This window comes from Mustela lutreola, chromosome 6, assembly GCF_030435805.1.
Source record: "Mustela lutreola isolate mMusLut2 chromosome 6, mMusLut2.pri, whole genome shotgun sequence".
NCBI classification, from domain to species: domain Eukaryota; kingdom Metazoa; phylum Chordata; class Mammalia; order Carnivora; family Mustelidae; genus Mustela; species Mustela lutreola.
This window is the reverse complement of record NC_081295.1, coordinates 21,023,427-21,050,053: the sequence shown is the minus strand read 5'-3', so window position 1 is coordinate 21,050,053 and position 26,627 is coordinate 21,023,427. Positions and strand designations below refer to the sequence as shown.

Genomic DNA, 26,627 nt, shown 5'->3' with positions numbered 1-26,627 from the left:
TGGAAGACTGTGCTAGAGAACCCCAGCCCATGTAGAGATAATTCTAATTATGCTAGAATTTAAGTAGTTTGTCTTGCTAAGCTGAGGAGGCAAAGATCAGAGTTCAGGCAGTTCATAGCTAGAAACTGAGGGACTGAGTGTCTGTGCAAGCAGCAAAGGTTAGCAGTCAGAAATACAGGTGGGGGTTTCCTGTGAGTAACTGGCTCAGGGCTGTGCTGAAAATGAGGAAGATGAAACCAAGTGATGCTTACTAAGGAGCAGCCACTGTGAGCTTGGGTTTGGAACAAAACTATTCAGGCAGTGCTCAGGTTGGAGGCCCAGCAACACTAGAGAGGAGGGACCTCATTATCCCTTTACTAATAAGGTGGGCATCTACCTGGGAGTCCAGAAAAACCATGCCTTAGGAGGCCTTTGCCCTAGATAAAGGCCTACTCCAGACAAACCTAAAACCAAGCACTAACAATATGCAAATGAAACGGTTTGGAGACTGAATCCTGCCAAGTTTGAGGGGCGTAGAAAACACTTGGGCTTACCAGAGAATCACCTTAACAAAGCATAAAAACCAGGTTTACGTAAGTTCAAGGTGATTGGCCAATAACTGAATTACCAACTTGAACAAAAATAAACACGCTTCACAGGAAGATAACAAAAATCCAGAATGTGTACAAGAAAATATCAACAACAGCCATTATATAATCATGCAAAGAAATAAACAAAAAATATAACCCATAAGACTGATGAACCATAGGCCTGTACCTCTGAAACCAGCAATAAATTATGTTAATTATTGAATTTAAATTTAAAAAATGTTTTAAAAAAATATGACCCAGTTAAGAAAAAAAGCAGTTAAACAGAAACTAATACCGAGATAGCCAGATGTTGAATTTAGTAACTACTATAGATATGTTCAGGAATCTAAGGAAAAAAATATTTAAAAGATTAAAAGAAATATAGTCTTAATGTGCAAATAGACAGGGCAACAAAATATGGAAACTATAAAAAGAAAGAACCAAATGAGAACCTGGGAACTAAAAATACAAAAACTGAAATATAAAATGTATTGGCTGGCCTTAACAGCAGATTGGTGATGACAGAAGGAAGTTAGTGAATCTAAAGATAGGTGGTTAGAGAAAACACTGAAGAAAAATGCACAGAGCCTCAAAGATCTGTGGGACACTGTCAAATAGTTTAATACACATGTAATTTGGAGTCTTAGAAAAAAGTAAGTGGGGGTCCGAAAAAAATATTTAAATAGCCAAAAATTTCCTAAATTTGATGAAAAACATCAATTTAAAAATCCATGAAGCACAGCAAACACCAAGAAAGTTATATAAATTCTTAAAAATCCACATTTATGAATATCATAGTGAAATTACTGAAAAGTAAAGGTAAAGAGAAAAACCTTGAAAGCAACCAGGAATAAAAAAAAAATCACAGTGGGGCGCCTGGGTGGCTCAGTGGGTTAAGCCGCTGCCTTCGGCTCAGGTCATGATCTCAGGGTCCTGGGATCGAGTCCCGCATCGGGCTCTCTGCTCAGCAGGGAGCCTGCTTCCTCCTCTCTCTCTGCCTGCCTCTCTGCCTACTTGTGATCTCTCTCTGTCAAATAAATAAATAAAATCTTTAAAAAAAAAAAAAATCACAGAATTCTGCTTCAGATAAAGAAAGCTGCAGAAGGATATCACTCCAATTATAAAGAGCTCAATAATCTACAAAACCATGTTTTCTTAAGGCCATCAGAAAGTTGAGGTTACAAGAGAACCAGGTGAATTAAAATTTACAGGGTGACAAATACATCTAAAGACAGACAGGACACGTAACTTACTTCATCTTTGGCAAAACACTGGCAGCACAGGCAGCACCATAAAAGCACTTAAGAGTGAAACCATTAATGCTAATAAATTCTTAAAGGTCAGGGATGGGCCAACATGACAGTTTATAATCGCTGGGAACCCCAGATACCAGAGGAGTATTTTTCCATGGGCCCCCCCTCCAAGCCTCGGGGCTGGGCAGGGCACAAAGGAATGAAATCCTGCATCTTTCTCTGACTTTTCTCTCCTGTGAAGCAAAGCCTTGAGCTGCTGCAGCCTGGCAGGAAACTCTAATCCTCAGGATTTAAGCAAAGATCCACTATCTCTGGGGAAAGAAAAGATGCAAAATATGTCTGCTGCTGGGAAAGGGGTAGTTGCAAAAACTGCACCTGAAGGAAGGGCAGGCAAGCTCCCCTGTTCCAACTGTGGGTCTTGTACTAAGTAACAAGCAACAGCTGTCTACCACTGGGAAAGAGGCAGGGAACTTTTCCATCATAGATTCCAAGCAAGGAAACTGCGCTGATGAGGAAGGAATTGTACAAAGCAGAGGTCCACTGCTCTGTGAGAAGTCCAGGACTGTTGAGAAAGCCTCATCCCCAAGCCCCAGGAGAATAGGAACCTCTAAAGACTGACTCCGGATCAGGAGAGCTGAGTAATGCCCCTGCCTCCACTATAAATCTTACACACAGGAACAGTAGCAGTCAGCTATTCATGAAGTCTGACTTTGAAAAAAATGTACTGCATACACTGGAAAAACGAGGAGAATGACTATTGATTTCTCATTAGAAATGGAGGCCAGAAGAAAAGGGAGTGAAATCTTTAAAATGGTGGAAGAAAAAAAAATCTCAACCCCAGAATTAGACACTGAAAATACCCTTCAAATATAAGGATGTGATAAAGACATTTTCAGATAAATAAAGGCTGAGAGAATTTATTGCCAGCCAACTAGCAGCAGAACTGCCAAAGGAAACAATTAAGCAGTTTCTTAAAATATTAAACATACTAACCATGTGACCCTGCAATTCTACTTCTAGAGAAATGAAAATGTGTATTCACATACAGGCTTGCATGCAGTTTTATTCATAACAGCCTCAAATGAGAAACAACCCAATTGTCCATCAACAGGTGATCGGATAAATATATTGTGGTATATTCATACAACTGGATATCACTTAGTAATAAAAATGAACAAGTTACTGGCTTATGCAACAACATGGCTGAATCTCAAAAATTATTATGCCTTCTTGAAGGAACCCAGAGAAAAATAGGTAGATTGTAAATAATTCTATTTATATGAAGTTCTAGAACTGGCAAAACTGATCTGTAGTAATAGAAATTCAATTAGTACTTACCTGGATGCTTCAGGGACGGTAGGTTGACTATCTATCCTGGGGTGGCGGTTACGGGGTGTATACCTTTTGTAAAGTCGTGGCATAATACAATTTAAATGTGTGCATTTTACTGTATGTTAAGTTATACTCTAATAATACTCATTTTAACAGGGATATTATCCTCTTCAGAGTTATAAAACATTACCTGTACAGATCTGTCTTGTTATCAAACCAATCGGATAACACTCGAAAGGTAAAGAGGGGAAAACGCTGATGAAGAACATGAAAGCTCACATTTTCAAAGGTATAGTTAGTTAGAGCCACCTAAAAAAAAACACAAAAAAACCCAACAAAACCAAGACTTCATTATAATAATGTTTGTAATTATGTGCAAATTTTGTTCTAAAAGATCTGTAATATTACTTCAAACTTTTCACGGTAGATATGAAAGCTACCTGTAAAAATGATTTGTTACAAGTGAATCATAAATAATTGAAAACTATGTATATATAGTCTTCTAGGTGGAAATACTCAAAGTAAGCTAATATTTAATTGGAAACAATCAGACCAGATGAGTTCAACTTGGTCATGACATACTTAGGAGATCTCAGTTTTTATCACTTTTTTAAATACTCTATGCCAATACAAATACTGACAGAAGCATTTAAAAAAAACTTTTAAAAAGTTTATTTATTTTTTTAAGTAATTTTTACATCCAGTGTGTGGGGCTTGAACTTGACCCTGGGATCAAGAGTCGCATACTCTTCTGACTAAGCCAACCAGGCACCCCTGACAGAAGCATTTTTACAATATGACAGTCTTTTCAGTATAATGTCTTGAAGACATTGCCTTTAATATCTGCAGGGAAGGAAATGTCCAGACTTTTCAAATCTTTTCTTTTTTGTTTACATAGAGAACAATGTTTATAGTTGTGTGTGCAGTGGGGGTCTACAACAAGAAGCATATATTTTCAAACATTTTAACAATTTAACAACTTTTGCAAATAATTTTCAGGCTTCTACAGCTGTATTCTCACTGTGAAAGGGACTGTGAATCCCTTGCTTGCTCACGCATAAGTGTATTAAATCCATATACAGGTTTAGTATTTTTTGCCTATTAGTGACTGTTGCACTTGTAATGTTTTGGTTGAGATGTTAAATGGTGGATGAGTACTGTGGACATTAATGTGGGAAGTAATTTTAATCATGTGTAATTGGTCACAAGGCCTAAACTGCAGTAACTACTGCTGCTTTACTTAGCAGTATCTTGTTGCTTTGTATGCATTAACTGGGTGTGAAGATTGTGGGTCTATCCAATAGGGAGCCGCAGTATTTAAATTGAGCAATCTAATGTTACAACTACTTTGATGTGGCCAAATGTAGACTAAAAGCCTTAACTAAAGTGGTGCAATTTTGTAGAGCTTAGCATTAGTAGTTCAAAAAATCTTGATTGCCATGCCAAAAACCTCCCCAAATCAAAAAACCCAAACCAAAACAAAACAAAAAAAAAAGCAAGTTAATTTTCTGTTCTTTCCATACTCACTTTTTGGTCCATGAAGACATGCTAATTAACAGAATTCCACAGATTCAAGAGTTATCTAGTTAAGGTCAGGCATTCATCCTGCTTCCAAGAATTACATTGGTGTTAAGACCCAATACGTGGACATTACAGATACTTAATTTCATTCCCAAAGCAAAAGATTAAAAGGAAATGGCAGAAATGTTTCTTCATCCTCAGAATATGTAGGAAAAAGGGGCACCTGACTGGCACAGTCTGTTAAGTGTCGGACTCTTGGTTTCAGCTCAGGTTGTGATCTCATGGGTTGTAAGCCTGAGCTCTGCCACAGGCTCCATGCTCAGCAAGGGGTCTGCTTAAAGATTCTCTCCTACTGCTCCTCCCCACCTGTACATGCTCTCCCAAATAAATAAATCTTTTAAAAAATATATAGGAAAAAGTATGTTAATGGGAAAAGAATACTAAAATGGGTCCGGGGCACCTGGGTGGTTCAGTGGGTTAAGCCTCTGCCTTTGCCTCAGGTCATGATCTCAGGGTCCTGGGATCGAGTCCCACATCGGGCTCTCTGCTCAGCGAAGAGCCTGTTTGCCCCCTCTCTCTCTGCCTGCCTCTCTGCCTACTTGTGATAGCTCTCTCTGTCAAATAAATAAAAATCTTTAAAAGAAAAAAAGGGGGTCCAAATTCATAAAACATACTTTACCTAAATACTATCTCAGAAACACCTATGGGACACAAACAATCTAGACAATGGCAGGCATTTTCAATGGAAAATGGAATGAGGAATCTGCAGTCCTCATTTGTGGGACAACTTGGGAGGAACAATTAAATAGCACTTCACATTTGTATATTATAATTTTAAAATATTTTCTTTTCCACTTCTGCAATCCAGCAGGTATAAAACAGGGACTGAATTTTAAAGACTAATCTGTGTATGATCCAAACTGGTCTTACTCTATCTACAATTTCTATCAACCTCCAGAACGACAGCACTGCAATTAGCACTTGCAAGCACACACACATGCATACACAAGAGTTTCAAACTTTGGGACAAGCCTATTCTAGAATCACCAGTACAAAGCAGGTATTAACCCATTATCTTGGAAGTAAGTCACCATTTTTTCCAATAATCATTACTGGCCTGGAGTACTTCTCTCAAAAATGACTCATTTTATTATTAAATCCCCATATTTGAGTGACTCTTCTACCTGCTAATGAATATTTTCATTTGGTTGTTATTTTTATTGTTGTTTTAATTCTCATTTAGTGTTACAGAAAATGAAGCCAAACATCTGATCTCTGGTAGTTACAAGATTACCTAACACAGAGTATATCACTTTAGACCAAATCTAAACTTTTGTTGGATATGTCTCCATTAACATAAGCAATCAAAAAAAATTGCTACAGAAAAGGTCACTTTCTTGTCCTATAGCTCTCTCATTAGGAAAAATTTTGAAGCTTGCCACGTAAGTTGACCTATAAGGATTAATTAGCAGATTTTATAACTCAAATTAAACTTAAAATCTTAAGAAATTGGTTCCCAATATCTGAGACAGATGGCATATCTATGTTCTGGGTTGATTTTATTTTAAACAGAACAATATCACAAATTGAATTAAAACTAAACAAGTATTATAATCTTACAATACCTATTTGAGTCACTCTACTCTGAGTCTTCTTGGTGTCACAGGAGCATTAATACACTTAGCTACAATCCTAGCTTTAAGTAAAACTAAAGAAGCAAAACATGAACTCTAAAATTAGGAAGATCTATCTTTAGGGCGCCTGGGTGGCTCAGTGGGTTAAGCCCCTGCCTTCCGCTCAGGTCATGATCCCAGGGTCCTGGGATCGAGTCCCGCATCAGGCTCTCTGCTCAGCAGGGAGCCTGCTTCCTCCTCTCTCTATCTGCCTGCCTCTCTGTCTACTTGTAATCTCCCTCTGTCAAATAAATAAATAAATAAAATCTTAAAAAAAAAAAAAAAAAAAAAAAAAAAAGAAGATCTATCTTGAGAATGTTCCAATCTTTAGAGAGTTATTTACTCTAGAAGTTGAAGTATGGATCCAGAAATAAGTAGTAGGAGTTACTTGTTTCCAGGGGAAATCTAAATAAGTCAAACATTATATAAATGTACTATGTAGATCAAAGTCAGAATTGATATAAAGAAAGTGTTACAATGCTTGTACATTTATTTATTGATAAAGGAATGGTCTGATAGAGGTATAGTTACACTTCCATTCACAGCTGTAGTCAATGTGCAAAACACAATAGTTAATCACTTCAGAAATAAACTTACTCAGAACTAGGAGAGGCGGTCAGAATTAGCACAGGGGAACAGAGAAAATAAAGATAAAAGAAAAATGGAAAGAGATCATAAGTACCTGTGCCCTATATCCTCTATCACCTTATTCCCTCAGTTGTTCCTCATTACCTGAGTCTTCAGTTAAAAATTTTTTTTGATTGACCCATACTTCATATAAAGAAATGGACAACAATTTTAGGTGAAGAATTCATGAATTTTTATGTATATATACAACCATGTAACCACCACCCATATGAAGATACAAAAAATTTCTAGGATACGGAGCCTGGGTGGTTCAGTTAGTTAAACAACTGCCTTCAGCTCAGGTCATGATTCCAGGGTCCTGGGATAGAGCCCCGAACTGGGGTCCCTACTCAGTGGGGACCTGCTTCTCCCTCTCCCTGCCACTCCCCCTGCTTATGCTCTCTGTCAAATAAGTAGATAAAATCTTAAAAAAAAAAAAAAAAGAAATTTCTAGGACACTGGAAGACTGTCCTCAGAGAGCTTAATATATATATTTATTTTATACATATTTATATTTAAAATGAAATATACACTAAGCTCTCTGAAGACAGACAGCATGCCTACAATGAGTCTGAGTCTTAACCCCTTACTAGCTAATGAGGCTTTCAACATGTCACTAATCTCTGTGAGCGTCAGTTTTCTTTATTTGGAATAGTACCTCACTATTTTTGTTGTCTTATTTATGTTGCAAGTTTGTATCAAAATTTAAAGGTGACCAAGTCTGTAAAAGTGCCTTATAAATGATAAACAACATACAAATGGGAGTATACAAATAATGGGTACGTTATTCTACTTCCATATAATCTTCATTGTCCATCACGTTGTCTTATTTAAAAGCATCTGACATGCTTATTGAAAAACTAAAATTGTAATAGGGAACATTAGAAACAGATTCTGATGTTGCCAGACTGAGGTAATGGGAGGCTTACATGCTTGTGTGGAAAACACCTGACTTTTCTAGTGGCTCTGCTGGGAGTGTTCTCTTCTGGTTCTTCGTTTTAGACTGCTTCTTAGGATCTGATTTTCTGTCTATACCTCAAAATGTTTTCATTCACAAAAATGTCTTTTGGCTCAATCCTGATCACTCTCTCCATTCCCTTCTTGGTCAGTTCATCAACTCTCATGTAACTTCTATCTCTAATCTACACCTTTACTTCATATTTGGGACTTTCCTTTTTACATTTTTTTTTTTTTTAAGATTTTATTTATTTGAGAGAAAGTGAGAGGAAGCACAAGCAGGGGGAGGGACAGAGGGAGAAGCCAACTTCCTGCTAAGCAGGTCGATGGACTCTGGGCTTGATCCTGCAGGACCTGAGCAGATGGCAGCAGCTTAACAACTGAGCCACCAGGCATTCCCCTGTTAACATTCCTATTTACATTTCCCATTTACATATTTGGGACTTTGCTATCTTCACCTGGTTACCTGACTGATAGCTCATGCCCTTTTTTTCCCACCTAACTGGGATCTTAAATCATTGAGGCCAGAACCCTGATAATTATTCTTGACACCTTTTCCTCTTCATCGTACTGTACATCATTTATCCTCTAAATTGTTTTTTGAATCCTTATACGACTGCCAACTTTCACTTGAGTTACCCCAATAATCTTCTCATGGGTTTCCTATCTTTAAATTTGTCCTCTTCCATGCTGCCACCAGAGCTAGGTCTAAGGCAAATTCACATGTCACTGCCTCCGTCCACCTCAGCCACCCACTCCCATGATCTTACTCCAAGTTCTACCACCACCAATAATTACCCCGTCCATAATCTCAGGCATCCTATTCTCTGACCACCATCTCCCATCTAGTACTCCAGCCTCCCTCTGCTCCTTATCTAGCTCAAATTGCACAACTGCAATCACAACCTTGCACATACCATTTCTTTCTGTGCCTCTCTCCTGCTCTGTGATTAACTAGCTAATCAATTAATTATTTTTTCACAAAGCTATAACCCTTTGCGAGTTGTAGTTGAATCTAACCATCTATAACTTACATTTGTGAATTTGAACAGAGCTGGCAGGTTATCGCTTTAATTTTCTGATGCAAATCTCAAGTGGGCCGTCCATGCTACCTAGCTTTTATACTATATTTTCTTAATTAACCACTCCTGAATTCTCCTAGATAACAAAAAGTCCCTCTACTATGCTTATTCTCAGTTGAGAACTCTGACTCCTTTTTTTACTGAGAAAACTGAAGAAGTCAGAAGAGAACTTTGACAAACTCTCATCAACATATCCACCTACCTACCAACATCTGCAACCATATAATCTGCCTCTCTACCTGTGAAAACAGAGGAACTGGCTATACTTCCCCCCCCCCCCCCCCGCCAAGATTTTTATTTATTATGAGAGAGACAGAGAGTGAGCAAGGGAGAGCACAAGCAGTGGTAAGGGCAGAGGGAGAGGGAGGAGCGGACTCCCCACTGAGCAGGGAGCCCAATGCGGGGGGGGGGGGGGGCTCAATCCCAGCATCTGGGATCATGACCTGAGCCAAAGGCAGATGCTTAACTAACTGAGTCACCCAGACTACCCCCCAGCTATACCCTTAACTGATCTAACCCCAGGCTCAAATTTGTGGAGCAGAGATAGCAATAAATAAGTATTTGGTACTTGGCAAATTCTTGAAAGGCCTGGATTAAGGTGATATCCAGACCTCTAAACACTATCTTCTGGGCAAAGGGTCATTTATTCTTTCATTTAAGCAGTCAACAAGTATGTCATGAGTACTATTTACGAGGCACTGTGTTTGTTACTGAGGATTCAAAGTCCAGAGGGAACAGCAGTAATTTTAAGTAAAGCAGGACAGTGAAGGGGTATAGAGAGGAAATAAAAATAAGTACATCTGAATTTTTTTTTTGGACAGACAGCTCACAAGTAGGCAGAGATGCAGGCAGAGAGAAAGGAGGAAACAGGCTCCCCAACGAGCAGAGAGCCAGATGCGGGGCTTGATCCCAGAACCCTGGGATCATGACCTGAGCTGAAGGCAGAGGCTTTAACCCACTGAGCCACCCAGGCGCCCCAGGACATCTGAATTTTATATAAAGAAACCCAATTCCTTATGTGAAAGAATTACTGTGTGCTGGTGTCCAAAAGAACTGCAGAGGGCATGCTTAGAAAGTCAAATGTTTTATATAAATCTATAAGAGCAAGAAAGATCATAGTGAATAATAAGTGTATAATAGAAAGTACATAGTGAGAAAGTAGTTTCAAATAGGGAAGCAACTGAAGAATACAGCTTTCTTTTAAATATAAACATCTTATCTGATATTATCCAAAGTCCAAAATCTGAGAATAAACCAATTTACAGGAGGTATCTTTTTACATTTTAATAAAAGAAATCAGGCAACATCAAGGGTGCAAATATGGTCTAAGATCTTATGATCTCACATTTTTGTTTAAATAATTATTTCTCTGAGTGATTGCAAATATGATCATTTGTTGAAATTTATAGTACCAAAGATCCTTATCTGGACCCCCAAAGCCTTGACTGGAAGCTGCTATTAACTATTTCCAAGTACTGTCTTTCCAATTTACCTTCTTAGTCTGACCCAGTTTTTAAATAACCTTAATTCCTTCCTATGTGTAGACTAAATTTTTCTTACTTAATAAATCAGAAAGACCAAGTTGAATTCATCTAGCAAAAATGAAATTATACAACATTTGACAAATATAACATAAAACTTTAAGACAGTTGTAGACTTTTCTAGCTACTGCTATCTAGACAAAAATGAAAAAATTAAAACACATCAATAACATTAAATAGTCCTGTAGCTTTGCATTTTAGAATGTAATATTTAGTTTTGTAACTCTATTTAAGTATAACAAAAATAACATATAAAGAAGCATCAAATTACATAAGTAGATTATACTAATACTCTACAATAACTAAGATAGTTATACCATCCTAATCTCTTATTTCCAATAAGATTTTAGATGAAGTACGTTACCTCATTTCTCATGATTCTCCAAAGATTTAGTGTAATTCGGCCAACAATATTTATTTCACTCATTGTATCTGATCCATAGTCATCTCTTTCAGGTGCAAATCTGTTCTCAATTTTGTCATCTACAGAAATGAATATAGATTGCATCAGGACTCACAGAAACCAAATTTCCAAGCAAATTATGCCAAATAAAATGAGAATAAAAATTAAAAAGAAAAATTAAAGATGAAATGTGATCATCTATTTTGTATTAGACTTAAGGAATAATCACTATTTTGATTAAAACAATTTTCTTTCCTCTAAGTTATGAAAGAATTTTGGAATGTCTCTGAAAATTTTATTTCTTAAATAATAAAAATGTGTATAAACACATATTTAAAAAAAATAAACACTTTCACTTTAAATTTGGGAATTTCTGGTGCTATTCTTATGACACCTAACACTACAGCATTTCTTTGGTGTTTGGATGAATATGTTTATTCTTACACTGGTCATTTCCTGGAAAACATGGTAGCATTTTTTTTTTAAGATTTCATTTATTTGACAGAAAGATCACAAGTAGGCAGAGAGAGAGAAAGGAGGAAACAGGCTCCCTGCCGAGCAGAGAGCCAGATGCGGGGCTTGATCCCAGGACCCTGAGATCATGACCTGAGCCGAAGGCAGAGGCTTTAACCCACTGAGCCCCCTAGGCACCCCAACATGGTAGCATTTTTAACCTGAACAACTCTCTGAAAATTTGACATCAATTAATGATGTTCTTATTCAGAATGAAAATTCTAACTTTGTATGGACAACTAGATGAAAAACAGAGTTTTGAGTCTAGTTTCTTGGGTGATGATTTTAACTAGAATAGAAATTAAAGTATGTTTCTTTTATATAACACTCGGTATATACAAATGTTATTAATTAGAGGATCTGGAATAATATATATATTTATCATATATGGAATGTCTATTATGTCCTAAGAACTTTCTTATTCTACTTTAACCTAGCCACTTTATAATGCTAGCATAATTTCCATTTTGCATCGTAGTAAATTCTACTCAGAAATGTTATTATCTTGGCTCAGGTCACACAGTAACAGAACCAGTACAGTAAACCAGGGTTACCTGATTCCAGAGACCATGTACATACACTCATCCCTCTTTATTTTTTTTAAAGATTTTATTTGACAGAAAGAGAGCGAGTGAGAGAGGGCACAAACACGTGGAGCAGCAGGCAGAGGGAGAAGGAGAAGCAGGCTACCCACTGAGCAGAGAGCTGGATGTGGGGTCCAGGACTCTGATCATGACCTGAGCCGAAGACAGATGCTTAACTGACTGAGCCACCCAGGTGCCCCCCCTTTTCTTTATTTCAAAAGATGATGTTTAAAAGTTTATTTCATTTAACATTTACATAATGTTTACTATGTTCTTAGGCACTGTTCTTAGCACTTCACAATTGCTATATGAGAGAAGTTTTACTGTCACCCGCATTTTGCAGATGAACAAAGTGAAGTATAAATAGGTTAAGTAACATGTTTGACATCACAAAGCTAGGAAGCAGGAGAGCCAGGATTTGAACCCTGGCTATCTTTGTGCAGACTCTATACTCTTTATACTGCCCCCTAACCATTCCCTCTCTATTGTACCATGTTGCCTCATAAAAATGGTTTTGGCAGTGTTCTAAGAAGGCCAGGGCTGGCTCAGCTGGTACAGCATGTAACTCTTGATCTCAGGGTTGTTGTGTTCAAACCCCAAGCTGCTGTGGAACCTACTTAAGGATAAATAAATAAATAAATGGTCAAGAGCTTTCATTTACTTCTCTTAAAAAACAAAACAAACAAACAAAAAAACTTATTTTAGAAGAGCACACATGAGAGTGGAGACAGAGGTAGACAGAGAGAATCCTCAAGCAGACTCCCTGTTGAGCAAGGAGCCTGACACGGGGCTTGATTTTAGGACCCCGAGTTCATAACGAGCTGAAATCAAGAGTCCACCACTCAGCCAACTGAGCCATCCAGGTGCCCCTCATTCACTTTTCTGATCTGAAGTCATATACCTTACCTATTAAAGCTAATTAAAATAACTAATGAACAGACCTGAATACTCATGTTGCTGCTCCTGAATATTCAGAAACCTATCCCAAATGAAATGTTGAAAAAATTGAATTATAGGACTCAAGGGACACAGAAGCTATGAAAAACTTGTGCAATGAAAAACTAAAATTATCTTTGCCTTTTTATTCCAAGCTTTTTGCGAGGATCAAAATATTTACTGTTCTTAAATCTTCTAGTTTCAGCCTTTCCCTTTAAAGTTACTACACTTAAGACATAGTACTGAAGTCATAACCTCTCCTAGGAGTTCTCTTGATTAGTTTTCACCAATAAACCCAAAGCATATACTCTTTTGTCCTAGTCAGACTTGTGACTTTAAAACCAAGTTATTAAAAATGTTGTAGTTACGGGGCGCCTGGGTGGCTCAGTGGGTTAAGCCGCTGCCTTCGGCTCAGGTCGTGATCCCAGGGTCCTGGGATCGAGTCCCGCATCGGGCTCTCTGCTCAGCGGGGAGCCTGCTTCCTCCTCTCTCTCTCTCTGCCTGCCTCTCTGCCTACTTGTGATCTCTGTCTGTCAAATAAATAAATAAAAATTAAAAAAAAAAAAATGTTGTAGTTACTAAGAAAAACAAAATTCTGAGAAGTGCTTTATAAAGTTGTTATTATTGCTCCCCTCCTTCAAACAGATTATGGAAAACAAGCCTTCAAAATTCATGCAAGTTTTCAGCCTGATACCTTACTAAATAAAAATCAATAGCTGGTGTCCCTATATCATCTTCTCCTTCCTTATAACCAAAAGGATAAAATTTAGAACCAGACAAAATAAAATTATGGTACATCAACCACAGAAATGTGTTTCATAATGATTATGAGGAAGACTATCTCATAATATAGAAAAATACTTATAAGATGCAAAATGAAGGAAGCATAACAAAAATGGGATATACGTATGATTAAAGTTATATAAAAAGAAACCGAGAAATATACACATGCAAAATGACTGAAGGGGGAAAAAAAACCCAAATACATTAATAGCCTATATAGCAGTGAGATGGGAGTATTTTTTCTTTTACTTTTCTTGATTTTTGGATTTATCCATAATGGAGTTATGCTATATCTAGAACTTACACAATTTAGTATTAAAAATTAGAATAGTACTGTTTAAACATCTTGTCTTTATTTACTTTGTAATTTGCTCTGTTGTTGAACCATAAAATATTCACAGTGCTTCATACCTGGCACCCGAGAGATCATCTGACATAAGTCAACACTTAAGGCAGCAGCCCTTTGTAAGAGGTAACCCCAGGAATGCATCTGAATCTCATATCCTAGCAGAATATCAGGATCGTACCTAAAAGGAATGAAAAAATTATTCAAGGACCACACATTTGAACCTTTACTCAAAAGAATGGGTTCTTCCCATTATGTCTTCTCGGATGGAGACATGGTACCTAAATAATTTCTATACAGTAAGGAACAGGGTGATTAGGGTTCCTGATTTGAAGCACTTTTGTAAAGTAATTATAGTTTTTACTACTTATTTGATATGACCTAGGAAAGAAGTGGATAGAAACTAGGGTGCAAGGAAAAAAAAAAAAACAGGCGGGAGAAAGGCATTACCACTTGAGTTTTAAGAGTGAGCATATGATTGAGACTATCATGGGGGCAGGGTGAGATACAAAGGCATGCGTGGATACCATTTTGAAAAAGATCACCCCCCAGATCATTTTATTGCCACTACTAACCTATTCTGTCTTAAAGGGTTTTAATGTTGAGAAAGAAAATGAAAATGTCTTCCTTTTCCCACTTAATTTTAGCAATGATTTGGTCCTCATGTGAAGTAAGGCCTCAGTAATGACAAGTTTGTCCTCTAAACTTAAGAGAAGGTGACTCAGTTTAATGGAACACTGAAATATTAATAGGGGTGAGATTAATGTGGGGAAGCTAAGCATTAGAAACGAGGAGAAAAACGCACTCACGACAGCCACACAGTTGCAATGGTTAAGACTGAACCAACAACGTGCCTTCAACCCAGAAACAGCCTCTTTGTGGCTCCTCTTAGTACCAGGTGACCACCATAGAAGAACATTTGGTGATAGCAGAAGGGAAAATAAACTTGAAGATTTACCTCAGTGAAAAAGTTGTGTAAGGAAGAGAGCAAATTATCATAGTCACAATTTGAGAACAAAAACTTAGAAACTACAATAATGCTCCAAATTACAAATTGGGTTGAAATTTCTGAGAAAGTCACTTAATTTAAGGACCACCTACTGATTAATTTAATAGAACAGCCAAATGGATCTTTTAAAAAACCTATAAAAAGGTGTTTTCTTGGTAGAAAGTGCCACATGGCTGGTAATTTTAGAAGAGCAGGGGTTAGGCATGAGCATGGAGAAGGAAAAGAAATCAAGGGATTATGCAACAATGAGGCAAATACTTAAGTCTCAGAGGCTAAAAGGGTAGACTAATACCTAAACAAAAAGTCCAGGAAGATCCTAGGGCACACAAGAAAAGAGAGGTCTCCCAACACTCTTCCTGCTCATTTGTCTTCTAACATAACATCTAATATGTTAACATATCTTTGTTGATAGCAATTTCATCAATTCTTTCATTCAGGTAAAACTCTTTTCAGGGCAGTTATCTAAATGACAAGTGCATCACCCCGAAAACTATGTATTGTCTAAATTTGAGAAACTGGGGTAGAAATATTACATCGAGTGGCTCTAGGGATTATCAGGGATGGGATATTCGAAGGATTCCCATGCACTTAAGAAAGAACGGATGCAGTCAACTGCTTTAGTACCAAGAATAACTCAGAATAGGAATTACAGCACACCACAGTTGATTTTCATTTCTAAGCACAGGTACGTGAAGAGGATGCCAGATGGTTATAGAGCCCTTCTTTGATAAATCCTATAAAGATAGTTCTGACTTCTTTATCTGAATTTCTCTGATTCATAAAACACCTTATCACTGCAAGAATTATTATTCCAGTAAGCTATTCTGCTGTGTTGTGGCACCTGACTAATAGAGTTGGTTAAATACACTTACTTTTTGATGTTTAAAAAAAATTTTTAAATTTATTTTTAAAAAGATTTTATTTGTCAGAGAGAGAGAGAGAGAGCACACACAAGCAGGGAAAGCGGCAGACAGAGGGAGCCTGATGCGGGACTCAACCCCAGGGCCCTGGGTCATGACCTGAGCTAAAGGCAGACACTTAATCAACTGAGCCACCCAGGCATCCTGAAAATATATTTCTTTTTAAAAAGTTGTCTTTTATTAATCGCTACTGCTCAGAGATGAAAAAAAAAAGTTATTCTGTGCTTCTTTTAATTGAGTAAATAGATTTTGTTCCCTTGGAAGAATTGGGTATTGCTTTAATATTTTTCAGATCTATTATGTATTGTTTTTTTTGACCTACAAGCCATTTTGTCTTAAGAGACTCTTAAAGTTATGAAACCATGCCTCAAGTTCAAAATCTCAAGGATTTCATTTCTTCTGTGAAAACATTTGGTCACAATAACAAAATCTTTGTAACTTGTTCTTCAATTTTGGTGAATTTTATTACTTTATTTGGTTTCTCAAAGTTATGGAAAGAACAAGGTTGGGTAGATGGGACTGGTGATGAAGGAAAAAACAACTCGAGAAAACGCAAGCAGCAGCAGAAATATGAAAACAATTTATTTGCTTAGGCAGGAAAAAAAAAGCTGCTTCTCAACTAAAACTTTAAATAACCCATTAATATCTGGACACAAAAGAGATGGGGGGTTCTAACTAGGGCAGTGGCAATCGGTGGGGATGGGGGAAAGGAATGATCTTGAAACATAATTCTGAGGTTATATGGATAAAATGTAATATATGGATGGAGGGAAGAGAAAAAGGAAGAAATCAAAGCTTATATTTAAGTTAGGGAGGCTGGGAAAAATGTAAAATTATTAATAGTTCAAGGAAATATAGAAAGAGAAATGACTAAACAATGCATTTGGTTTAACTTTTTAAATATCATTTCCTACTACTTTTTATGTTTTCCATCTGAGGATGTAAATATTAAGAATGAATAAATAAAGACAATAAAATTCTGAAAGTATGCATCTATATTTTATTCAATTTTTATTTGGAACCTAGCACTATACCTTACACTCACAGCAAACATTTATGTATTGCCCAGGCTAAAAGTTTTACGTACATTATCTCATTTAACTTTCTTCCTTTTTGTTGTGGGGGAGGGTGGTGTGGGGAGGAGACAGAGCGAGAGGGAGCTAGAGATCTTAAGCAGGCTCCAGGCCCAGTACAAAATCCAAGGCAGGGTCAGTCTCACAACCCTGAGATCATGATCTGAGCTGAAATCAAGACTTGGCTACTTAACTGAATGAGCCACCGAGGTGTCCGTCATTTAACTCATACTTATCACCTATTTTATAAATGAGGAAGTTAAAGCTTAGAGAGATAAGTACTTGCTCAAGACAAAAATACAGATGCAACATGGATGGAGCTAGGGTATAATGCTAAGTGAAATAAATCAGTCAGAGAAAGACAAATACCATATGACTTCACTCATATGTTGACTTTAAGAAACAAAACAAACAAGCAAAAGGTCAGTGGGGGGGGAGGAGAGAGAGAGACAGACAAACCACGAAACAGCCTCTTAGCTATAGAGAACAAACTGATGGTTACCAGAGAGGAGGTGGGTGAGGGGGATGGGTGAAACAGATGATGCGGATTAAGGGATGCACTTGCTCTGATGAGTACCAGGTGTTGTACTGAAGTGCAGAATCACTATATGGTACACCTGAAACTAATATAACACTGTATGTTAATTAACTGGAATAAAAATTAAAACCCGTCCTTCAAGTAACATCTTCCATTAAGATACACATGTTTAAAATATAGATGTAGAAGCATATAATAAAAGCATTTTCTTAAAAAAAAAATTACAGAGCTAGCTGATTCCAAAGTTTACCCTTTTAACAAAGCCTGTGTTGATTAGGTACTCAACAAATGGGCTGAAAGAATGAAATAATCTTTTCGGGAGTTGTTTAGAATAACATTACAGAATTGAAATATTGATATTTAAGCATTCTTCTTCTCTTTATAATAATCATATGATCTTTTAGAGTACGAACCAGAAATTGGTTTTGTTTACTGCATTCTTCCTAGTGACTAATATAATTCATGTTATGCACATGAAGTCACTACACTTGTAAATGACGGACAAAATTCTCAATGCTGGCAGATAAGCCTGCTGGGAATATACGAGGAAAACACAAGCTTACAAAGCCCAGGGATATTACTGGACATGTGCTGGCACACAAAGCAGTACTGACTGAAACTCTGCATTTACTTGTGGCTAAGTTGCTTGCAGATATAAAAATGTGAGCACTGAAGCAACTGACATTTGGATGACAACCTCTGTGAGAAGATAAAAAGTAGGCATGACAAGACTCTAATGGATGGGAATCCATCCAATCATCAGTGGTATAAATAGTAAAAATACTTACCTCTTTTTACCTCCTTAGAGTGACGGGTACCAGTATATTATTTTTGATACCCTGACATTTAACTTATTTTGCTGAAAACATTTTCTGGTCTTCTAAATTTAAAAATGGTTTATGTTAACCCATCTGGGCGGGATTCAATCAGTCATTCAGTCTGTAGAATATTATGTTTATCTTTCTTGCAAAATATTGTCTCAGTTTTAACAGAAAAAGTTCAACTATAGAAAGCAAACTACAGAAAGCAGAACAGAAAGGGTCGAGTGTAATGACATGCTCACAGACAGATTTTATCCATACGTTAAGATCCAAGGAGTATTTTCTAGCCTACTTTAGGTATTTAAAAATCTAAGCCTAGTAATGGGCAGAAGCATTAAGCTCCTAGAAAAGTGAAGCATTTAATAAGAGGGCCCACAGCTATCAAAAGTTATAGTCTTAAGAAAATGCAAAAGATTTAATTACTTTATTTTTAAATTAAAATATTTTTGTTTTAAAAAAATCCTTTTCATAAATTTTGACAAGATTTTACTATCAACCATCCAGGCCAACTACCAAATGATCAAAAGAGATTTTTAAGGAAGCATGTATTACAAATGAGTATATATCGCATAGTCCTATATTTATGAACAGATTGCATGCCAAAGCTTTTCGGAAACTTGGTTTAGAAATCAGAAAACATTTAAGGAACAAAAAAAAAAGGTGCTGAAAGGATGGCTGGCTCCCGAGGTAGAAGCTTATTTAGTGAATAATACAATTTAAATTTAGTACCCATTATTTCACCACCATAGAAAAATTATGCTAAAATCCAACTGGGAAAGCTTAGAGGCTAAGCCAGTATCTCTTTCACAGACCCTTTAATCTTGAGAACAGAATATCCTTTTTGCCATCCCTAACCTGCTGGAAATGGTGATGGTGGTGGGAGGTGAGGGCAAAATTTTTCCAAAGATAACTTTTAAGGGCCCCAGGAAGGGATTCTCTTCCTTTTTCCTATCTTCGCCCATGTTACTCAATAGCAAGAAAGGACTCTGAACAAAACCCAGAAAAATCAGAAAATACAAAACAATACCTCTTTATTATATCTGTAATTTCTTGAAAAAGTGCCTTCTCATCAGGTGCATATGTAACTTCTAGTCCTGTAATTCCAGATCTAATCAGTAATGGGGTCTGGTATCTGATATCTAAGAAACAAGCAAAATGTTGATTACATGTAACTGTGTAAGTAACATAATGTCTTATTTTTTAATGAAATTATGCTACTGAAATACTTCAAATTAAGAGTGTTCCCCAAAGTAAATACTTCATTAACTCAATTTCTTGAAAACTTTTTTTTTTTTAAAGATTTTATTTATTTATTTGACAGAGGAAGAGAGATCACAAGTAGGCAGAGAGGCAGGCAGAGAGAGAGGAGGAAGTAGGCTCCCTGCCGAGCAGAGAGCCCTAACGTGGGGCTCGATCCCAGGACCCCAGGATCATGAACCGAGCTGAAGGCAGAGGCTCAACCCACTGAGCCACCCAGGCGCCCCTCTTGAAAACTTTCTTAGAGATTTTCTAGTTTAATATGCAACTGAAAAGTCAAATTTCAGTTTTTCAGTTATTTTTTTGAAAAGTCTATATTTACCAAATGCCTCAAGTAATAACATCTCCCCCAAAAGAAATTTTATTACTTTTCTTCTGTCTTTACTCTTCCTACGGAAAGAGCTTTGCTTAGAAGAGAGTATTTTAATAAATGGTATGTTGAGTTTTAAGGAACTATGTGTTATAAAAGAGTATGTACCATATCGTCCTGTATTAATGAAGACATTGCATGCCAAAGCTTTCTGGAAACATTGGTTTAGAACTCAGAAAACATTTCATTTTTTTAAAAAGTTTATAACTACTTCTCAATGAAAAAAAAAAAAAAAGCCCTGATTTGCAGTGCTTGCCTATTTCCATAATATAAGACTCCCCACCATGGCTGATTTCAAACTACCAATATGACATCAACTAGTTCAAAAAATTCATAAAAATTTAACAACTGGCTTGTGAATTGGTAAAAGTCAGCTCAAGCACACCACTGATTAGACTGCAAATTCCTATATGGTTTTGTTCTGTGCTAAGACTTCCTCCTCAGTGGACTGAATTCACATATTACTATTCAAAACTGCAGAACACCTGATAGTGTATAAAATGCCTTTATGTGGTATACTCTATGAAGAATGTCTAAACCAAAAATATGTATATTTAGGAAGAGATATAAACAAAATTGGAATGTATCTTTAAAGTCTCTTATAATCCATTAACTTACTCTAGTAACTTCTTAAAAGAAAAAAAAACTATTAGCAGCAAAATACTAGCAACGCATAAGTAAGTTTGTCCACCCAACCTAAAGATAGTAATTTTAATTCAGTATTAGCAATTATTATTTTATAAAATAGTATTCAGAACAAATTAGATATGTTAATTGAAAATTTTATTAATAGCTTTCTATTAAGTGCTTCTGACTCTGGACAATAAATCAAGTAAGACTAATGAATCCAGGACAAAGCTATACAGAATACTTCCTACTCCTACTTTAGCACACATTTTAAAAAGGAATTCCTGATACTTGCTTTGGTTTAGATCTCTAGCACAGAAACTGTCCCATTAAAAGGTTCATCCTAGGGTGGGTAGGTATAAAATTAATAAAAATGAACAATACCTTGGCTGGAGACTGTCTTGTCTTTATCAATCACTATAACACCTGTGAGTTCTGTTTTGTCTGTATCTGGTAGTGGAGTGTCAGAGGTGATGCAGTAAAACAGAGCACAGATTGGATCAAATTCAGGATCTGGTTCTAAGTCTCGTCTAGTTCGAGCATGTAACTCCACACTGATTAGGGTAAGATTCTGTATCTACAAAAGGAAATAAAAATGATGGTTTTAGACAACTTTTTGAGACACGTTGATAGAAATGTTCACTAAGACTCAAAAGAAATATGTGTAAAATTATGGGAAAAAATGGCCATAAAGGACACAGTCACAATCTAATACTCCACAGATTAGGACTAAAGATTTTTACTTCCAAGATTAGATTGAATCTATTCATGTTTTTATTTTAGAAAAACTGGTTGTGATATAATTTCTCAGTGACAATATATACTTAAAATGATTTCTCTAAAATACATGCAGTACCTCTCAAGTTTCTCAAATATTGAGAAAGAGAATGACTAGCCCAAGTGTTTGTATTTGAGTCAAAATCTGTCACTTTGTATTTTCTACCCAGTTAACTATGGTTTTGCCTCTAGTTTAGACTAAAAAGAAAGATATATTTTGTTTTGAAATTCCTATTAATTCTCTACTACCACAATTTACTTCTGTTTGTTCTAGGTAAGTTTTTTGTTTTGTTTTTAAAGATTTTATTTATTTATTTGACAGACAGAGATCACAAGTAGGCAGAAAGGCAGTTAGAGAGAGAGTGAGAGAGAGAGGAGGAAGCTGGCTCCCTGCCGAGCAGAGCGCCCGATGCAGGGCTCCATCCCAGGACTCTGGGATCATGACCCGAGCCGAAGGCAGAGGCTTTAACCCACTGAGCCACGCAGGCACCCTGGTAAGTTTTTAATTATAGTTTTCCCTGAAAAAATATTGTAAGAATTATATGCCATCAACTACACAATAGATTTTTGCCCATGTATATTTTCTCTTTAACATATATGCAAAAAAGTAGTATTTTGTTTTTTGTACTTACATTCCTATGCTTATAAAAACTCTGAACTGTAATCTTTAGTTCTCTTCTTAAAAACCAAGACAAAATAAGTAGAAACTTTAGGTAAAAAATAAAACAGGTTGGATTCACGATTACAGCCATCACTGTACCAATAATGTACATACATGTGGCAATGGAAAAGAGGAGACTACTCTTTCAGTATTGGTAACTATTAAAATCATACAAATTTAATGAAGGACTGTGTTTGGTATTTATTTTGCATGAAGAAATGTAAATACAAGGCTCCCCCTAGTGATGGACGCAGAATTTGGTAGACCTCTTTGGAGGACAATTTAGAAATATCTATCAAAATTAAAAATGGACATCTCCTTTGATCTAGCAATTCTATTCCTGAAATATATCCTGCAGATATACTCACATGTAGCCAATATTTATGTATGAGGATGTTCATTAAAAATTATATTTCCACTCTTTTATAGTTCATAAAAGACTAAAAACATAAATGTTTATCTGTTGGCAACTGGTTACATAAATTATGTGACATCCCATAAAGACTACATATAATAAATACTCTAACTTTTACAATTTTCAAAAGAATGAACCAGATCTAAATGTTCTAATATAGAAAATACACTGAAAAGTGGAACCAGTGAGTGTAGCATGTGTTTATGTATGTAAAAACGTTAAAGCACATGCACAGAAAATTTCTGCAAAAAGACATAAAAATAAAGAACTGCTTATACTGTCTTTGGGGAAGGACACTGTTTAGAGTCTGATGTGGGAGGTAAGCTTAATTTTCACTGTAAATCTGTTTGTCTTGCATGCATTAATAAGTTTGTAATTAAATACTTTTTAAAATGTAAAGAACATTAATTATACATATATAAAGCACAAGAATAAAACAAATATCTACAAATCTACTATTTTCTTTGAATATATACTTTGTTTCTAAATATTAAAAACATCAAACTAAGTAAAATGGGGAGCAAAGAACTTCTACTTTTAAATGTATGCTCTTCAGGCTTGATTTTTTTAAAGACAATAATCACATATTAATTTTATAAGTTAAAAAATCTAAACTGGGAAACCTCTCCCTAAACTCAAACCAAACCAAACCAAATCAACAACAAAAACAGTTTATTTAGAAAGGGATGAAAAAGCAGACTATGAAGAAGACTGAAGACAATTTCACGTCAAAAGATTTGTGGAGGTTTTCTTATTTAATAGGCCAAACTGCACATTCAAATTTTGCCATTCTATTGCTTGATATACAATGCACTACTGATCTTAGGGACATTTTTTTTAAGCAAACATGAAATCAAGAGATGGAGAGATTTACTGAGTGTGACTAAGAAAGAGGTGGGTGACGAAGATGAGGATTATAACCCTTCTCTTCTGTACGGAGAATGTATATGCAGAAGAGAGGGAATGTATATGCAGAAGAGAGCATAATAGAACACAAAGGAAAAAAAGCTATGGGCACAATTCCCTAGAAAAAGGAATGGCATAGATACTGTAGATTTTTTTTCCTCATTCCCAATGTGACCACCAGGTGGCAATACATGTTGAGATGAAAGTCTGCTTAGGGAAGAAGCTGTGAGTAACCTACCATAACTTCTAAGTGATTTTAACTTCAAGAGGGTTCATGATTCTGCAGTGGCATTATGGAGAAATAATGTTAAGAGCACAAGGAGAATAATCCTTCAAATAATTAAAGGATAATCATATGTAATGAGTCTTTTCTAAGGTCTATAAAATTTGCTTTAATAAATATTTTTTATCACATAATTTTTTCCCTAATTTTGGGTCTGTACTTCATTAAGATATGTATTCCTGAGTTTATTACTTAATTTATCTAGGCTTCGAGGGATATGGTACAGGGCCAAGTAGGTATAAAGCAGGAACTAAATGCTGTTGAAAAAAGCAATGTTCAAGTAATTAGGGAATCAGACTATGTTCCAATTTCTAAAAAAGTACAAATCTTAGCTCCAATTTAGGTGAAAATGAGGACAATATTTGAATTTTTCTTAGACAATGCTCATCTATCCTTAGAACAGTTTAAGACAGAATTGACTTGAGAACAAATATACAAAAATAAAAAATCAAATTTTGTGCTCTAAGGGCAAAGACATAAAACAACTGTTCTACAGAAATATCATGAAAGTCACATGTAATTTTAAATTTTCTAGTAGTTACATTAAAAAAAGTAAAAATAGGCTAATTTAAAAATAGTTTCTTGCTCTCGCTCGCTCTCTCTCTGACAAATAAATAAATAAAATCTTTAAAAAAAAAAAAAAAAAAAAAATAGTTTCATTTAATACATCTAAAATATCACCCTTTCAACATGTAATCAACATAAAACATTACTAATGTGATATTATGTGATATTTTACATTCTTTGTTCCTATTAAGTCTTTAAAATCTGTGTGTATTTACATTTACAGCACATTTCAATGCTGATGTTAAAAATTTTTATATGGAAATAACTGGTCTGTATTATTGTAAAATTTACAACTGAAAAAGTAGTTTTAAATACCTAAGTTGTTCCAAACATATTTAACCATTTTCTAACAAAGGAGCCAATTATCAGGTTTTAAATCTAAATTATGTATAATTAAATGAAATTTAGAATTCACTTCCTAGATGGATATGGCAAATTTTAAATTCTCAATAGCCACATTGCTAGTGGTGGCCAGCACAGGTATGTAAACAATGAAAATATACTCTAATTTACACTTTAATGCCTGCCAGAGATATGCTCTGAGTTGTATTTTAATACAGATAAATTTTCTTTATTTTTTAGTATGTCCTGTGATTGATGTACATATTTATAAGATGGCTGCCTACCCTTTGGCATATGGTCTGTGCTGTGAAGGTAACAATAGAATCGTAGCAATGAATTAGCAAGCACTGATTCACTGAGCCAAACAAGTAGAAAATACAAGTAAATATCTCATTTAGGATACAACATCTTTTTTTTTTTTTAAAGATTTTATTTATTTATTTGACAGAGAGAAATCACAAGCAGATGGGGAGGCAGGAAGAGAGAGAGAGAGAGAGGGAAGCAGGCTCCCCACTGAGCAGAGAGCCCAATGCGGGACTCGATCCCAGGACCCCAAGATCATGACCTGAGCCGAAGGCAGCGGCTTAACCCACTGAGCCACCCAGGCACCCCAGGATATAACATCTTAATATAACAATCCCAGAATAACATAAAGAATAGTTATAAAGGCTTTTCTAATTTTAGCTTCTATAAACCAAATTTCAGCTATAAGATTTGTGAAAATTGTGAAATCACAAAGCAGTCTCAATAACTGATGGCTACTTCAAGTTTCTCAAAAAACAAAACCCAAAAAGGTTTCTCTATTTTATATGAATATATAAATTAATAACAAAATGAAGATTAACAGGCACAGAATTCAATGTATTCCACCCTCCGTAAGAGATGTCCATACTTGGCCATAGAATAAAACATGAGAGGTTAAATAGTGTATGTGTCACTGTTGCAATTTTACCTCATGTAAAGCTTTTGCCTCCTGTAAGTTTTGCACGCTGACTTTGAAACCGTAAGTATTGTTTAAAGATGGTCCGTCAATCTGAGAAGTTTCTTTCTTTGGGGTATTTACTGCTGCAAATTGATTCTATTAAAAAAAACAACAACAACACATAGCCAGAAAAAGATAAATAAGCAATCATTTTCTTTTTTTGGTCACTTATTCCTACTTCGATAATCTGCTTTATGTATTTAGTAATACATGATAAACTAGTACCACCTCTTCAGACCCAAGAAGAAAGTAGTTAAATATTTTATTAACATTCTTTTCATGCTAGTAATTCAAGGTATCAGAACTGGGTATACGTAGAAATATCTGATATAATCTGTAAGCAAACCAAATGTCGATCTTTAGTTTATAAACCCCAAATAATGAAAATAAGTCTTGTTGGAGAGCTGACATTTACACCACATGGACATCTATCTTGACCTTTCTTGGAAGTATAGCAAACAAGCAGGCAATGTATGTGCAACCAGGCTGACTAAAGTTTCTATAAGATTTGAAAATGTGGGTCTGTATTTTACTCTAATACAACATGTGTGTGAAAGATGAATGAAAACATAATTCATCTTGAAAGGTTTGGAAAAAATAGAATCTATTTTTTTTTAATATTTTTTTCTAATTTCCAGATTCGTTAACCATTCCCCCCAATGTTGATTTATGCTCACAACACATTTGTACTTATTCTTTAATATAAATAGCTTGTAATTCTACAATATTGATTTAAAAATGAAAGCTTTAAAAAAGTATTTAGTTCTAAAATAGAAATGCTGAAACGTATTTTATGTGGTTAATATTAATGAGATGTAACCAATACGGAAGTGATTTCTGTCATCTATATTTAAGGATACATGTCTAATGTATACCTTTTTAAACATAATCATATATTTCTAAGTATTACTATATTTTTAGTATTTGAATAAAGATATTTAAGATGTTTTAGTTTCAGG

At 35.6% G+C, this 26,627-nt stretch overlaps 1 protein-coding gene across 3 annotated transcripts in view; it reads right to left on the bottom strand.

The window, feature by feature from the left end:
- Nucleotides 1-26,627, bottom strand: part of REV3L (REV3 like, DNA directed polymerase zeta catalytic subunit) — a 187,099-nt gene that overhangs the window by 44,026 nt on the left and 116,446 nt on the right. For all 3 annotated transcript variants that reach the window (XM_059176830.1, XM_059176831.1, XM_059176832.1), the window contains exons 16-21: nucleotides 25,639-25,764; nucleotides 21,120-21,312; nucleotides 19,509-19,620; nucleotides 14,186-14,301; nucleotides 10,920-11,038; nucleotides 3,345-3,463 (exon numbers count right to left, since the gene is read on the bottom strand). In XM_059176830.1, coding sequence (XP_059032813.1) covers nucleotides 3,345-3,463; nucleotides 10,920-11,038; nucleotides 14,186-14,301; nucleotides 19,509-19,620; nucleotides 21,120-21,312; nucleotides 25,639-25,764 — 785 coding nt within the window. The remainder of the gene's footprint in view (nucleotides 1-3,344; nucleotides 3,464-10,919; nucleotides 11,039-14,185; nucleotides 14,302-19,508; nucleotides 19,621-21,119; nucleotides 21,313-25,638; nucleotides 25,765-26,627) is intronic.